Genomic DNA, 15785 nt, shown 5'->3' on the forward strand with positions numbered 1-15785 from the left:
CTCAAACCATTCATGGTCACCTAATAATCCCCAGTTTACAATTGGCTCATTCATCCACCTCCTCTCCTCTGTAACTATTCCCCAGGTCGTTGCTGTAAATGAGAATGTGTTCTCAGTCAAATTACCTGGTAAAATAACGGATAAATAAATAAAAAATGAAAAAAATCCGAGTCTTTTCGGTGAGCCGGCTGGCCCATTTGGCTCCGTTCACGTAAAATAGCCGACTAATTTGGCTCTCAAACGGCTCTTTGTTCAAAATGCTTAAAACTTTAACTAGAACCATGAAAAATCGCAAATCTCCAATGTAAAGCCCAAAAGGTAAACTACCATCTCAGATCGTGAAATGCGCGTTCAAATATATTTTTACCTGGCCAAATTATTCGTTTTTGCGTGGACCAGATTGATGCGCTCTCCCCACTATTTATTGTTTCTGTAGTGAGGATTCACATTCTTTAGGTAATTATTTTGTAACATAACCGTAGAAAAACGTTATTTTGAGCTAAAAAAGCAGTAGCAGCAGTATGCAAATCAGGGAGCCAAATGAATGAATATTTCACTGATACGATTCGGTTCCCAATGTTAACCAAAAAGATCCTTTCAAAAGAGCCGTTCGTTCGCGACTCATAGTAGAGCAAACGTTGACGAAGAAGGAACGGTCCTTCAGTTTACTGGTTTAATCGGAGGACTCTGTTTTTCATTATTATATGTACCGGTAAGTATTTGGTAAATATTACAGCGTTTTTTCACAGTTACAGGGTGTAATAAAGTTTATAAGCAATTGTTACTTGATATGCCACATCGTAGCAACTGTATGAATTTGAAGTCGGTTGCTTCAAAGCAATGACAATCTGTAACAAATAAATAAACAACTTTTGTGGGGAACAGACTCAGGCTAATGTACGCGTTGCATTAGCTAGCTAGTTAGTTGTACAAATCTGTTATAAAAATGTAAATCATATCTGTTACAAAGCATTTTATTTTTCTTTAGAGGACATAGCTAGGTTTGTTGGACTTGGCAGTTCTGAATTGGTCAAAGGATTTACTTTTTCTTAACAACTATTTGACACCTTAATGACTTGTTCGTATCAATAGCTGTAATTGTCACAGGTTTAAAATGAAGACTCCTAGACAGCATGCACTCAGTCAATAAAGTTACAGGCTAGCTTTGAAGAGCTATTTACGTTGACATGCCATTCATCTAAACCCAGCTAAAAATAAATGGACTCTTGCACATTCACTGGGCCCTTTCAAATGTCATTGCAGCCAGGCTCTAGAACTATAAGATTTACTAAATGTAGAATTTGAATAGGCTTACTCAGTGTGTAGATATGTAGATAGGCCATGTTGTGTCGCCTGAATTAACCTCATATATCATATGTATGAATGCCTATTAGGTCAACTTATAATAATGTGAACAGTGAAAGTTTAGTGAACAGTTTGTCTGTTTTTCTTTTTGCCGTAGGCCTTCTGCGTGTACCATCTTCATCTCCATTTTCTTCAATCCTGCCCTTGCATAACCTGTGCTGTCTAGGCTAGAAGGCGTCGGCTCCTTGTTTTATTGTGTGTCCCTTGTCACAATGTCCAATGAACCTTCATCTAGATATGCTGCTGCAATATCAGCCCTTTCCCTCAGTTTACCTGCTGTTAACCCCAACCCAACCCTTACCCTCAGTTCATCCACTGCCCCCAACCCACCGCTTACCCCTAAACCCTCTCTTATCCTCAAATCACCCCTTACCTCCAAATCCCTTACCCCTAAACCACTAGTTGCCCCTACCCCCAAACCACCCCTTACCATCAAACTACCCCCTGCTGCCAGCCCAGCCCCTTTAAATTCATATCCCCCTTCACTTGAGATTTTGGGATCAGATGACGAGGAACAGGAGAATCCATCTGATTACTGCATAGGTACTTCACCAGTGTGCCAAATATAACCAAACAACAATACAATCATGTGTGGTAGAAGGAGTTGTTGTATACAGTTTATTGTTGATCGGAAAGAGGTTTCACTGTTTATTGTAGGTGGGTACTTCCCGGTGAAAATTGGAGAGATATTCATTGATCGTTACCAGGTGGTGAAGAAGCTGGGATGGGGCCACTTCTCTACTGTGTGGCTAGGCTGGGACATGGAGTAATTATAATAGTTATACTGATAACATTGTTTTTGTTATTGATTGACCTTCGGTTTCATATTGTGATTATCACAGCTGAAGCAAGTGATTCACAATGTTTATTTGTATGTGCAGGAAGAGGCGTTTCGTGGCTCTGAAGTTGGTAAAGAGTGCTCCAACCTTCACAGAGACCGCTTTGGATGAGATCAAGCTTCTGAAATGTGTCAGTATTATATGCCCATGTTCAACATTTTATTCTCTGCTATGTATGCCTAATCACAGGTTGCCTAGGAGGCAGCTCTACAGTGTGGTCACTAGCTGGCATAACCACAAAGTCATCAAATCAGATTTTGAATTTAAACATATCCTTATCCTTAACCTTAAATTAAAACATTTTTGTTGTCATAAATACATTTTTATTATATAGTCAATTGTGACATTGCAGCTGGCCCATCTAGCAGAAATCGCTCAGTTCTGCCTCCAGGCCAAGATTCATGACAATAAATGTCAACCTGTGGCCTAATCAGCGTAATTACTTGCTTGTTCATCAACCAGAACCAGGTTTAGTAGGAACTATATAATTTTATTAGTTGCACAATGGTGATAATAAAAAGGAATATGTTTACTCCCCAGTTATGTCCTGTTATATATTGCTTTTAGGTAAGGGACAGTGATCCATCTGACCCCAAACGTGACACTGTTGTGCAGCTTATTGATGACTTCAAAGTCTCTGGAGTCAATGGGGAGCGTATCCTTTAAAAGCCACCTACATGTTATCCTTTTACCCATAATATCTTTATCATACAACATGTGTCATGTGTTAACTTGCACATTTAATGTAAATGGTTTCTCCTTGATTCAGTTATGTGTCAGATGTATGCATGGTTCTTGAAGTGCTGGGTCACCAGCTGCTGAAGTGGATCATCAAATCCAACTACACTGGCCTTCCCCTGCCCTGCGTTAAGAGCATCCTTAGACAGGTGCTGTGTCTTTCTCCTGTGATCTCCAAATTCTCTCTCTAGCATTTTATCATCCAGAGCAGCTTTTGTGAACGGATGATCTCCTTTGTGTGTTCCCTGCTGTCATGTAGCCACAGTATATCACCATTGTTGTCTCATATCACAGGTTCTTCAGGGCTTAGATTACTTGCACACTAAATGCAAGATTATCCACACAGACATCAAGCCAGAGAACATCCTTTTGAGAGTGGATGAGGTTTACGTCCAGGAGCTGGCAGCCGACACCAAGCTATGGGAGCTGCCAGTGTCTTCTGCTCCCACAAGCTGTTCAGGTTAGTATTGCTCTCAATTCCATGTTGGCATACACGTGTCACTAAGTACATATCCCTGTGGCATTCCTCTGTCTATTTGACTTATTTTATTTTTAGATGGAGGGAAATGGAAAAGATTTGTTACAGAGAGATGGCGATACAATAACAGTGCTGAATATTAGGAATAGATGATTAACAAGTTTAATATGATTTCAATAGATGGGTCTGTTTTTTTCTTCTTCTCTATGATTTGATTTCATGCTCTCTTGTGCCCTGCTGATCTCTTCATCTACTACTGATGCCAGCAAACACCAGTCTAAGAGAAAAGCAGGTATGACAATCAACTTTATTATTGTCTCAAAGCATAAACCAATCATAGTGCTACAAAGGTGGAAAAAATATTTTTGATTACCTCATCTATCTCCTCTGTCTCCCTTCCTGTCATAACCTGGGTATTAGATTGTGTCAAACTTGATGGGGAAATTGACAGTGGCTTTCCAGGCTCTTGGGGTTTGGGTAAGATGGTCTTGGCATTGTGAGTGTGTGCTGGTTCACTGCATATTGGCCCTCAGAAGGTCCTTTTGGAGAAAAGCTTTGATCTGGAAATGTACTATGTTATATCATTTTTTTTTTCTGTTGTCAATAGTTACGGTATTGTTTCAGATTTTCTACTCATTCAACCATGAAAGCAGTGCAGTTGTGTGTGTGTGTGTGTGTGTGTGTTTGCGTGCATGTGTGTGTTTAAAATGTGTATAACCTGCACAATAACAGCATTTCTGAATGAAGATGTACTATCTACAAATTGCTGTTTGTATTCAGTATTTATGTATTCTAGAAATGTCTGTTTGTATTCAGTCTTTATGTATTCAATCAGTATTCATAACTACACCTTTGCATTTGTAGTGAAATTGCTCACCTTGATAAACTCATTGATAATTAGCATGCACTGCATGAAAAGGGGATATGCAGTTCTGATATTTAAGAAAATGTACCATATTTGCAGAGATTGTTTAAAAATACATTTGAACACTGTTGCATGCTGCAACATGAGAGATGTGAATCCCATTTTAAGTTTCCCATCAAACTACTGTGACTGTGCTCATAGACTGGGAAGGTCTCCAGGATCCCGATGGCCAGGTTGTCGAGGAAGGAGAAGAAGCAACAACAGCCGCAGAAGGGCGAGGACACTTTAGTTGGCCGTCAGAAGAGGGAGAAACCTCATGTGTCATTCTCTAATATCACCACTCCCTGTAGCACCCCTAATTCCACCTCGTCCCCTAAGCCTTCAGGTCCTGTGCATACTACTTGGAGACGGACCCTGCTGCACGAAGAAGCAATGGGCTCTGACAGCAAGGAGTCGGCCTCGGCACCGATGGAAAATGCACCATCTTTGACTACAATGTCTCACTGCTCTAGACAATCTATAGTGTTACATCATTCTACCCAGAGAGACAAACTGCCCTCATCACCATCACATGGTCAGTCTTGCTCTGGAGCCAGCAGTTTAGAGTATATTGTAATAGCATATTACCGTGTAGTATACATGTCAGAATACCTGTCCACTAGTCTTTCAAATGAACTTTTATGATTTGCAATATACTATGTCATGCATATGCTGATGATTAAGTTAATTTATATGATTGAAATTGCATGTTGTAATACCTTGTACAAAGCAACCATTTTACACCAGAGCTCTCACAGCGCATCCGTTATTGTAGTGGACAGGTGCAGAATTATTCAGTAATATCTCTCTGAGGTATCTGCTTTATATTTTGTTTCAGGGTTAAGTGAAACAGATCTGTTGGTGAATCTTCTGAAGCCACAGAATGCTGATAAAATCAGCATCAAGATTGCAGATCTGGGAAACGCCTGCTGGGTGGTGAGTTACTATCTGACTACAGACATTATGTATTTGAATGAATATATGTATTAATAAATACAGTGTCTTAGAAGACAAAATACATTACATTCAAACGATACGGCCTATTATCAACTAATTGCTCATGGTATGGAGTGCTAAGTCTTCATCTCTGCTCTCCTCCAGTACAAACATTTCACAGAAGACATCCAGACCTGCCAGTACCGCTCTGTTGAGGTCCTGATTGGGTCTGACTATGGCACTCCTGCAGACATCTGGAGCATAGCCTGCATGGTGAGAACCCAGGAGCACCACATCCACCCTTATGTTAATGTTAGCTGTCCGAAATATCTTTTACTGAGAAGTCTTACATTTCCATAAAGGCGTTTGAGCTGGCTACCGGGGAGTATCTGTTTGAACCCCATTCAGGGGACAACTTCTCACGAGAGGAAGGTAAGCCTTATCCTTTCTCCTCTCTGTCCTGTGTTTTTCCTGGTGATTGTCCTTGCTCTTTAAAAAACTCTTTAATGTCTCCCATCAGATCACATTGCTCACATAATTGAGTTGCTGGGACCCCTTCCACCCCAGTTTGCCCTCTCAGGGAGAAACTCCAAGCGATATTTCAATCACAATGGTATATCTATTCACAATTGTTGTATCCACCATAGTGCTGCCCTTTAGCATATGATTCATATTTTGGTGAAAATGTACCCTTATTTTAGTTTCACCCACAATATCAAATTCCGTTTACATATCCTGTTCAGTCAATCGCTAGTGTAATCATGTAACACTCTTTCCCTTGTTTGCTCACAGGGCATCTGCGGCGCATCTCAAGGCTGAAACCGTGGAGTTTGTGTGAGATCCTGCTGGATAAGTATGAGTGGCCGCGGGAACAGGCAGTCCAGTTCAGTGCTTTCCTCCTCACCATGCTGGAGCCCCTCCCAGAGAAGAGAGCCACCGCTGCCCAGTGTCTGAAACACCCCTGGATCTCCTCATAGACATCATACCACCGTGCGATGTCTAAAACCCTCCTGGATCTCCTCATAGACATCATACCACTGTCTGGTGTCTAAACCCCCCCTGGTTCTCCTCATAGACATCATACCACTGTCTGGTGTCTAAACCCCCCCTGGATCTCCTCATAGACATCATACCACTGTCTGGTGTCTAAACCCCCCCTGGATCTCCTCATAGACATCATACCACTGTCTGGTGTCTAAACCCCCCCTGGATCTCCTCATACACATCATACCACTGTCTGGTGTCTAAACCCCCCCTGGATCTCCTCATAGACATCATACCACTGTCTGGTGTCTAAACCCCCCCTGGATCTCCTCATAGACATCATACCACTGTCTGGTGTCTAAACCCCCCTGGATCTCCTCATACACATCATACCACTGTCTGGTGTCTAAACCCCCCCTGGATCTCCTCATAGACATCATACCACTGTCTGGTGTCTAAACCCCCCCTGGATCTCCTCATAGACATCATACCACTGTCTGGTGTCTAAACCCCCCCTGGATCTCCTCATAGACATCATACCACTGTGCGATGTCTAAAACCCCCCTGGATCTCCTCATAGACATCATACCACTGTCTGGTGTCTAAACCCCCCCTGGATCTCCTCATGGACACAGAGTCACCACCGCTGCCCGGTGTCTGAACCCGATCTGGATCTCCTCATGGATACAGAGCAGTCTCACCAATGCCACAGAGGTTACACAGGTGACACAGTGTCAAACAGGCTGGGACAAGTGCTTTAATATGATGTTTGAATAGTGGGTAATGGCTGATATTCAGCAAGTGTTATTTTTCAGCTGATCTTCTGCAATGTTATTTTTCTGTGTGCTCAGGGAGAGCAGTCAACTATCAATATATTTTGTCTGATTATTTAAAACATTTGATGTGAAGAAAATAACTTTTGATTTGGAGAGATATGCCAGATGGCCAGTCCGCCCCTGCTGGGAAAGGTCTATTTTTGTTTTTGAGTTTCATTGAATAAATGTTATTTGTTTATACAAGGCTTTCATTATCTATCGCTTTTCTCTGAATAATAAGATAAAAAAGATTTTGACAGAATTAATAGAAATAGGGTTGGACATTGTGTTAATTTAGCCAATTCATGTATGAATTCAGAATACTCTATGGCTGCATTTAGACAGGCACCCCAATTCTGATATTATTTTCACTAATTGGTGATTGGTCAAAAGACCAATTAGTGGAAAAAATATAAAAAATTAGGCTGCCTGTCTATACGCAGCCTATGTGATTCACCTGAATCCTGTCATAAGACCAGTGGAGGGTGCTGAGGGAGGAATGCTCATAATAATGGCTGGAATGGAGCAAATGGAATGGCATCAAGCCATGTGTTTGATGTATTTGATATCATTCCACCAATTCCGCTCCAGCCATTACCACAAGCACGTCCTCCCCAATTAAGGTGCCACCAACCTCCTGTGCATAAGACCTAATAGAATGACGAAGAAGCAGTGGCTTCAAAGGGGATTAGGATACTGTTCAGTAGGGCTCAAAACTGTAGCCCGGTCACCCAGTCCATGCAGGGTAAGCCATACCTCCCCTGTTTTCACTGCTTCCTTCTGTGCCGTCCCTTCTTTCTGTGTGAGTGTGCTGTGAGTATGTGTTGATGACTGAAAGTGTGCTTCAGTGAGACCTCCACAGCCACACATTCCTCTCAGTTCACATTGAAGTGTCAATCTGCAGTTCAAACAATAACAAAGCGGCCACCCAGCCACCGTTTAGGTAAACAGCTGAGGGAGGGGGCTGGATAAATGTAACCACTCAAACTCATGGACAGAGCTATAGATACAAGGACTGACCATCCATGTTTTAAGGCTATACAGTGTTTGTTCCAATTTACATTGTTTACAAACAAAGGAGTAAAACAAGCATATATAGTTTGTTCTGATGGGGAACGACAGCTCATGAGGCATGAATAAGTTATATTCTTCAAATAATTAATGGGTATACATCATTCATTTAAAAGTCTAAAAATGGATGTAGCAACTGCAGATTGACGCTTAGGGAGGGGTTAGTCTCATGTGTGAGACACAAACTGCTGGCAGGTGTGAATCAGTTTTATGGTGAGAGAGGCAGCATCAAGAAGGACGAATATCACCACCCTGATTGGAGACAGACAAGCTTCAGATGGAAGTGAGATCCGTGTAATGTTATGGCGTTTGCATGTCTTTGATCTGTCTTTGCATCGTGAAGTAGTAAACTAAATAGCTACTACCTTGTGCATGCTTGCATTGTTGGTTGCAACTGTGTTTTTATGTTAACAGTGCAGTGAATTGTCTTCTCTTTTTTAACATCTTGTGATATTGCAGAGCATTTTAACATTTTTGACTTGTTGAATTGTGTAGATTTGAATGGAACTTTTCAGATGCCATAATTACATCAGAGGTTATTGAAGGTAAATATGTGTGGCATGTGTTTTTCTCTTCACCTCACTCTGGAATGATCTTCAGAGTTGTGTTTCATTGAGTTCATTGAGTACATTGCAGTTTATAATTATTTAGTATAATCTGACTTTAATATTTTCTCTTTTATATAGATTTTCATTTTAGTCACCAAGCACCTTGATTCACTGGGGTGTAAAATGCCCACTGGAATATGGTACAGTTAATTTGCTTCATCAAACAACTCAAAGTATATTTGCCATCAAATGAAGACACTCTCTCAAAGCGCCTGACTGAGCAAACCATGCCTTATTCATTTCCAGAGGCTTTTATGCATGTAGATACAATACATGTGTAAGAAAGCCAAAGTAAAGATGCTAACAACCCCAGTGCCATGGCTTTTGTTTCACAGCTCTTGACCTGTTCTGCCTGTTGCTATGCAACTCAAAGCCCAACTTAATAGCCATTACCTCAGCTCAGGCTCTCCTGGTCTTTCAGACAGGAGTTACATTTTCTATTAAAGGTTTAAGAGCCCCCCCATGCTCTTATCTGTTTTCACAGAAAACCCGAAATTCCCTTTTTTCTGTGTTTTGGCTTAAGGCTGAGTTCGTATCCTTTTTGCACTTTTCTTCAACTCAACCACCATGTTTCAGAGGTGGTTTGGATTTTCAACATGAGCGCTATATTGTTGACTGTCTTTTCTTAATGCATAGACACTTTATATATTTGTTGTTACTTTGTCATAGTCCAGTGGGATTAGTTAGTATTATTTTGTAACACTTAACTGGAAAGGAAAGTGGGATACCTAGTTAGTTGTACAACTGAATGCATTCAACTGAAATGTGTCTTCCGCATTTAACCCAACCGCTCTGAATCAGAGAGATGCCGGGGGCTGCCATAATCGATATCCACATGGACACATTAATGTATTTGTTTATAATATTAATATAAATTGCTCTCTGCTGGAGAGTAATGAGTGGAAATGACAACAGGGGTTAAATAATAACACAGGAGGATATGTTTGAGTGTCATCTGCTATATAGTAAACACCCTTTTCATTAGCGTAGCACTAAAGGAGCTATTCATTTTCGCTATGGTCATACAGATTTCTTGTGGACATACCGTATTGCAAAATATTTTTAAATGGGTACAGTGTTTCTATGGTACTTATGTGTTTATCATAAATACTCCAAGGGTGTCTCAGGGGGAGTTGGCATATGCAAAAAAGACTTAGGACAAATATAAGCAGCCACTAAACAAAACATATTTAATATTACAGTTAATTTATCTTGTGTGTCCTAGCATGTGGCTGAGCCTTCTTTCTGGTTTGATCGGCAGAGCAGCTTTCCTCTTTGCTCTCTACCGCTGGGTGATCCCCACAGCTATGCAGTATCATGGAAGACTGGCACTACTGTGGCATGATGTCATCGTGGAGCGTGCTCTGGACACTTTGACCTGGACATCACGTCCTCAGGTGAGCTCTCTAAACAGATTTACAGTTCAGTCTTTGGTTTAAAAATGCTATAGTATGTTGGTATTGTGATTCATTCAAAGGTTTCAGGACAGTATTTCCCTTCCAGAGTTTCAGAGTGAAATTGCAGTGTGTGTGTGTGTGCGTGTCATCCCTTTGATCTAGGCCCAATCGTGTAACGTAATGTATGCCTCATCGTAGTTACAATACCAGCTGTCATTTCCCCTCTGAAATATCTAGCATCTTCTGAAGGCAGTGCAGAGGAAAGCCGCTGTAGTAGACCCCCAAAGTGTGATCACAGCCATTGACCACTTCTGCAAACATAGAGAATGGGCCATGAATGTGGGCGATGAGAAAGGTGCTGTATGTTCTTTGAATGGGTTATCGATAACCAGCTAAATGCAAAGTCCTTTTCATACTTAATCTTCTTTATATCTACAGTCACCTCGAAAATTATTGCCATCCTTTATAAAGATGAGTGAAAAAGTCTGTATAAAATATATCTATATTATTTTATACTAATACAATTGCTCAGAGAAAGAGATTTTGTTTAAAAGTTTTTAAAAATGGCACCCATAAAGATTATTATAAATAAAATCAAACAAAATCAAATCTGCATTAACATTATACTTTCTTAAAGTTAATCTCAGTTTAAGGAACTGTATTGTGTCCTTCCATGGTTTCTTGTTTCAATGGGGTATCAAAATTAGGTAACACGCATGTAAAATCACAATGGGGAAATGCAAAGAACTCACAAATTAAAAGAGAATAATGGTTGTTGACTTTCATAAATCAGGCAATGTGTACAAAAAAACGACATAAAAACCAAATATACCTCTTAGCACTATTAGGACAACAATTGAGACATTTAAAACCACTGAAACAGTGGTAAACTTGCCTGGAGTAGGACAAAGAAAAGTCCAAGAGCCACAGTTGGAGAATTACAGAACTTGGTTGCATCTTGAGTCTCCAATTCAACAGTTACACGCCACTTTTAGGCCAATGGGCTAGTTGGAAGGGTTGCCATAAAAAGCCTTCATTGAGATCAACTAACAAATGTAACAATTTGGAACTGGGTGGTTTGGTGAGCTGAGACAAAATTGTTACTATTATTATTATTATTTTTACTTGTTAAACAAATATTTTTCTTGAGCAATTGTAGTAGTATATAACAATACATATATATTTGTTTTATTATATACAGTCTTTTTTGCTTATCTTCATCAAGGGTGCTAATCATTTTGGAGGTGAATGTATAACGTAAACTCACGTAAACTCGTACATTGCCTTGGTCCGTACAATTGCCCTTATTTTAGCGCCCCAAAAACGTAATACTTCCAGATCAACTGTACTGTCAATATCATTGTAAAGCACAATTTCTCCCCTTTCCAACAGAATCAATTTCATGACCTAAACGCTGCCCGTTTCTGCATAATTCAAGCAGGCAATGAGCCCCGTCGAGTCTTTTTAAAAATGGCGGGTGGGGAAGCGAAACTAATGCGTGATAGTGAGAATGTTGTGTGGGAAAATTGTAAAATGTAAATAAAACACTATAAAGAGTTTATATAATGTGTCATTACATACCTATTTGAAGGTTTGTGTCGAATATTAATCGGGTTTTTAGGGCGGTGCTAAAGTGATCTTAGAAGTAAACAGCGGCTTTGAGAATGATGATCACATGCAATGATGACAATTTTTAAACGATGAGAGAAGTGCTACACCTGGTGGAGAGAGATTGTAAGACAAAAATAGTTGCTTTATGCGTGCTGTACGTTACGACATGATACGTCACGATGTAACGGAGGGTCAGTTTTTTCAACTTTTCTCCAATACTATAGAGCCATTACCATGTCGATCAACGCTTGAATAGAAACCTAGTTCACACCCCCGATTTTGAAGTCAACACAGTCGCTACAGTCCCATTAGTTTTCTTTGTAGCCTCGTTTGAATGTTGCGGTTACGCACATTTGTACGGAATGGGGTGAGTTTACGTTATATTTCTTTCAGTCTTGTTGTATGATTATTGGATAGAGAGATAGTGCTAGAAGAGCAGTAGCCTGCAGCAGTATTTACTGTATGTGTTCCAGAGGCAAAGGCTTAGATTGCTAGACCACCCCAGGCCACATGTCTACCTGGTCTTGACTCAGGCCACATCTTTGTGTGTGTGTGTGTGTGTGTGTGTGTGTGTGTGTGTGTGTGTGTGTGTGTGTGTGTGTGTGTGTGTGTGTGTGTGTGTGTGTGTGTGTGTGTGTGTGTGTGTGTGTGTGTGTGTGTGTGTGTGTGTGTGTGTGTGTGTGTGTGTGTGTGTGTGTCTATACACTGTATGTGTTCATTACAGGCTCCATTCCGGACTCTGTGGTCAATGAAGTGAGTCCAGTTGATGTCTTGGAGTTAGGCACTTACTGGGGCTACTCAACAGTGTGAATAGCTCGCCTATTACCCCCTGGAGCCTGTGTCATTACCTTGGAGTTCAACCCAGATTATTCTGCCACTGCTCGTCAAGTCATCAGATGGTCAGGACTGGAGGAGAAGTTAAAAGGAGATTGGGATGGATTAACATAATGACATGATGATGAACGGGATCATCATCATCATTTACATTCCTGTAAATATGGGTGGGTTGTAGATGTTACAACATACAGGTCAGTTGTAGCTCAGAAGCTTAGATGAGATCTCAGTACTGTTGTCCAGGTGCAGCTAGTGGAGGGAGCCTCAGGAGCTTGGATCCCTCGATTGAAGGAACATTTCGGAGTCCAGGCGTTTGACTTAGTTTTCCGGGACCACTGGAAAGATTGCTACCTTCCTGACACAAAACTTCTGGAGGTATGTAAGATAACTAATTTGACCGTCCTGTGATTATAGGGAATCATTGATAGTCTTACACTCATTGATAGTCTTACACTCTCGCAAAAAGGTTTGCTGTGTCTGTCAGCGTACATTGATATGATCAATCAAAACACAAAACAATTGTAATTATTCTCTCTCTTTCTCCCTCTCATTCTCCCATTCCCCCAATTCTATCCTCCTATCTCCCTCTCTCTCTAGGAGTGTGGTCTCATACAGAAAGGCACAGTGATGCTGGCAGACTATGTCATCTGTCCAGGAACCCCTGACTATCTGTAGTACGTACGCAACAGCTCTCGCTACAACAGCCACTACTACAGATCACACCTGGAGTACACTAAAGCAGAGAACGTCCTGGAGAAGTCTGTGTTCTTAGGGTACTAGCCAAACAGTGAGCCTCTTGCTTTAAAACACTGTAACTCTCTCTTGATAAAACATTTTGGGTTAGTTTCAATTTAAAGTGACGCCTTATATCTTAGTTATGACATGCTGTAACTTACTGTGCTAAGCATTTCTTTACCTGTAGAACTGATGTTAACTAGAGTAAGCAAATATGTCGTTGAAAAACTATTTCTACTTGTGTTTTGACATTGTCACAATGCTGTCTTGCTATGCAAATGATGAAAATACCATCAGTTTTACAGCTGCAGAATTACATTAGTGCGATGTCTTTTTCAAACATGGATTTAATACACTAGGTGGCAGTAGTGTGCCTTTTTAGAGATTCAATCAGATAACTGCAAAGCAGCATGCAGTGGTCCCATCATAACTTCATAGCATTTATAGCCTTCTTTCCAGTTTAGGCAGACAGAAAATGGTCTAAAGTCTTACACCATATCTAGCAACTTCAAATAATTATTCATATTTTGTTATGACACTGTATCAGATCTACATTGAGTTATTAAAGGTTCTGTGAGAAAGGTCTATGTTGCACTGCTTTAAACTAATTTTATAGATTTAAATCTATGATTTGATCAAATCCAATGGGTATCAAACAGATCACTAAGGTAAAATTAAGTCGGATATTAACAGTACTGATTAATGTGACTTATCCTGGAGATGCTATAGAAAATGATCACATCTATACAGTAGAGAAACAAATGCACCAGATGCACCTGATTGTGAATCACAGTATTGTTTCAGTTGATAGTTGGTAGAATATGTCCCTTACATGATATTCGACATGTGAATTAACAGGTGTGTATGAGAATGTATGAATCAAATCAATGCCTTTCTAATCTCCCCTGCAAAGTGAGACAGTGACGGTGTTCCATCATAAAAGGGGGAGGGACTACATATAGTACAGCTGCATAAAAATATATAGGCTAGTCCACCTAGGGATTTCTTCACAGACGCCCGCATGATAATCCCAATCTGTGGCCATTAGTGCACTGAAAGAGAAGAGGGTTCGGGAGAGAGAGAGGGAGGGGGGTCAACAGAGAGTGGGGGAGTGACAGAGAGAAACAGAGAGCGAGAGGGGGAGAGCTTTTAAGGGATTTGGCAGTGATTTGTCGAATCTCAGTGGCGTAATGTGCTTTTTCTACTTTTTCTACTGATTTAGACATGATGCTATACACTGAAGCCTCGAAAGCCAACGTTTTCAATATGTTTTTATGAACTAAAACACATATTTTTATGTTATTTAACGATTTGAGTCCATTACAGTTATTTGGGGAAAATAAATATAATATCTGAGATGTTAATAGATTTACTTTTCGCTAAAACAACGAAGAAACCGGCTCTGAATATCATCACATATTAAATATGGGAATAGGCCTATTTGGGAATGATGGCGTGATGGGTCAAATCAAGATTGGTCCAAATGGAATGCTCAGGTAAGCAGTCAATTCTTATATTTATGTGCAAATATGTGTCACATCTCTATTTCAAGGCCTTGCAGAATTTGTGTAGACTTCAGGCCAGTATCCAACATAGTTTTTTCATTGTTTGCACAATATTGATATGTGCATCAAATGATAGCATGTGATGTTTGGTTGGATGATAATCATACAACTAAGATAAAACTCTGTTTTGCAACAACAAAAGGTTTAAAGGTTTAATTATACTTACTATGTGGAACATCATATTTGCATAACAATATTATTGTAATTTAAATATCTTTAGTTGGTTATGTCTTAATAACCTTTTACTGCAGTTGGCTAAATCAGGGTCACACAGAATGTTTCTTGGTAGTCTTAAACAAATCTACTTTGAAACAAAAGTATACACCTCACACACATGGTTATGGACTTAAAAAAGATACCTGTACCATGTCAGATATAGATTTGTAATGTATTATATTTTGAGTTTGCATTCCAATATACCACTTTATATACATCACAGAAGACTGAAATATAACAAAACCGTTTAAATTAACATTGAAACACCAGATTTTTGGCAGCTTCAAGAAAGAAAAGTTTATTAATTATGAAAAATTATGAGCAATATAACATTCCACCCTTGAGGCCACTCGGTCATTTGACTGCAGGAAATGGGTACACCAAATATTTTACCAATTTTCAATACTGTTATAACTTATTCGGATCTCCCCCTCACATAGTGAAAATGTAAGAAAAGTAAGCTGGATAGGCAGTCAAACTGTGAGCTATATTTCAGTATATATATTTCAGTATATATATCCTTAGCGTCATATCGGGATGAAATTCCTTGTTCCTTACACAACTCATATTTTTATCTTGAACATGCACCTTAATTCTTCTATTTCTCTCACCCCTAATGTCTCCCCTATGTTTCATTAAACCTAAACAGTATTACAGAACATAATAAAAATAACAGAAAACACATATAC

At 39.9% G+C, this 15785-nt stretch overlaps 2 protein-coding genes across 5 annotated transcripts; both read left to right on the forward strand.

Annotated features, from left to right (window-relative positions):
- The first annotated feature begins 629 nt into the window (after window positions 1-629).
- Window positions 630-8680, forward strand: LOC129851106 (SRSF protein kinase 2-like). Of its 4 annotated transcripts, XM_055917357.1 has the most exons (15): window positions 630-712; window positions 1463-1908; window positions 2023-2131; window positions 2247-2334; window positions 2772-2859; window positions 2985-3091; window positions 3237-3402; window positions 3687-3712; window positions 3841-3897; window positions 4487-4859; window positions 5163-5260; window positions 5426-5533; window positions 5623-5692; window positions 5781-5873; window positions 6053-8680. In XM_055917357.1, exons 2-15 carry the CDS (start codon window positions 1578-1580, stop codon window positions 6235-6237), a joined length of 1899 nt encoding a protein of 632 aa, XP_055773332.1. In that variant the 5' UTR covers window positions 630-712; window positions 1463-1577; the 3' UTR covers window positions 6238-8680. The 4 variants fall into 4 exon arrangements, with proteins under 4 accessions (XP_055773332.1, XP_055773333.1, XP_055773334.1 ...); XM_055917358.1 differs by lacking the exon at window positions 3841-3897; XM_055917359.1 differs by lacking the exon at window positions 3841-3897 and having other exon boundaries at window positions 4664-4859.
- Window positions 8681-12108: 3428 nt separating this feature from the next.
- comtb (catechol-O-methyltransferase b) lies at window positions 12109-13882 on the forward strand. Its single transcript, XM_055918174.1, is given in 3 exon segments — window positions 12109-12113; window positions 12811-12955; window positions 13178-13882. Coding segments are annotated over 3 exon segments (333 nt in total). The 3' UTR covers window positions 13361-13882.
- Window positions 13883-15785: the final 1903 nt, after the last annotated feature.

This window comes from Salvelinus fontinalis, chromosome 3, assembly GCF_029448725.1.
Source record: "Salvelinus fontinalis isolate EN_2023a chromosome 3, ASM2944872v1, whole genome shotgun sequence".
Taxonomy (NCBI): Eukaryota; Metazoa; Chordata; class Actinopteri; order Salmoniformes; family Salmonidae; genus Salvelinus; species Salvelinus fontinalis.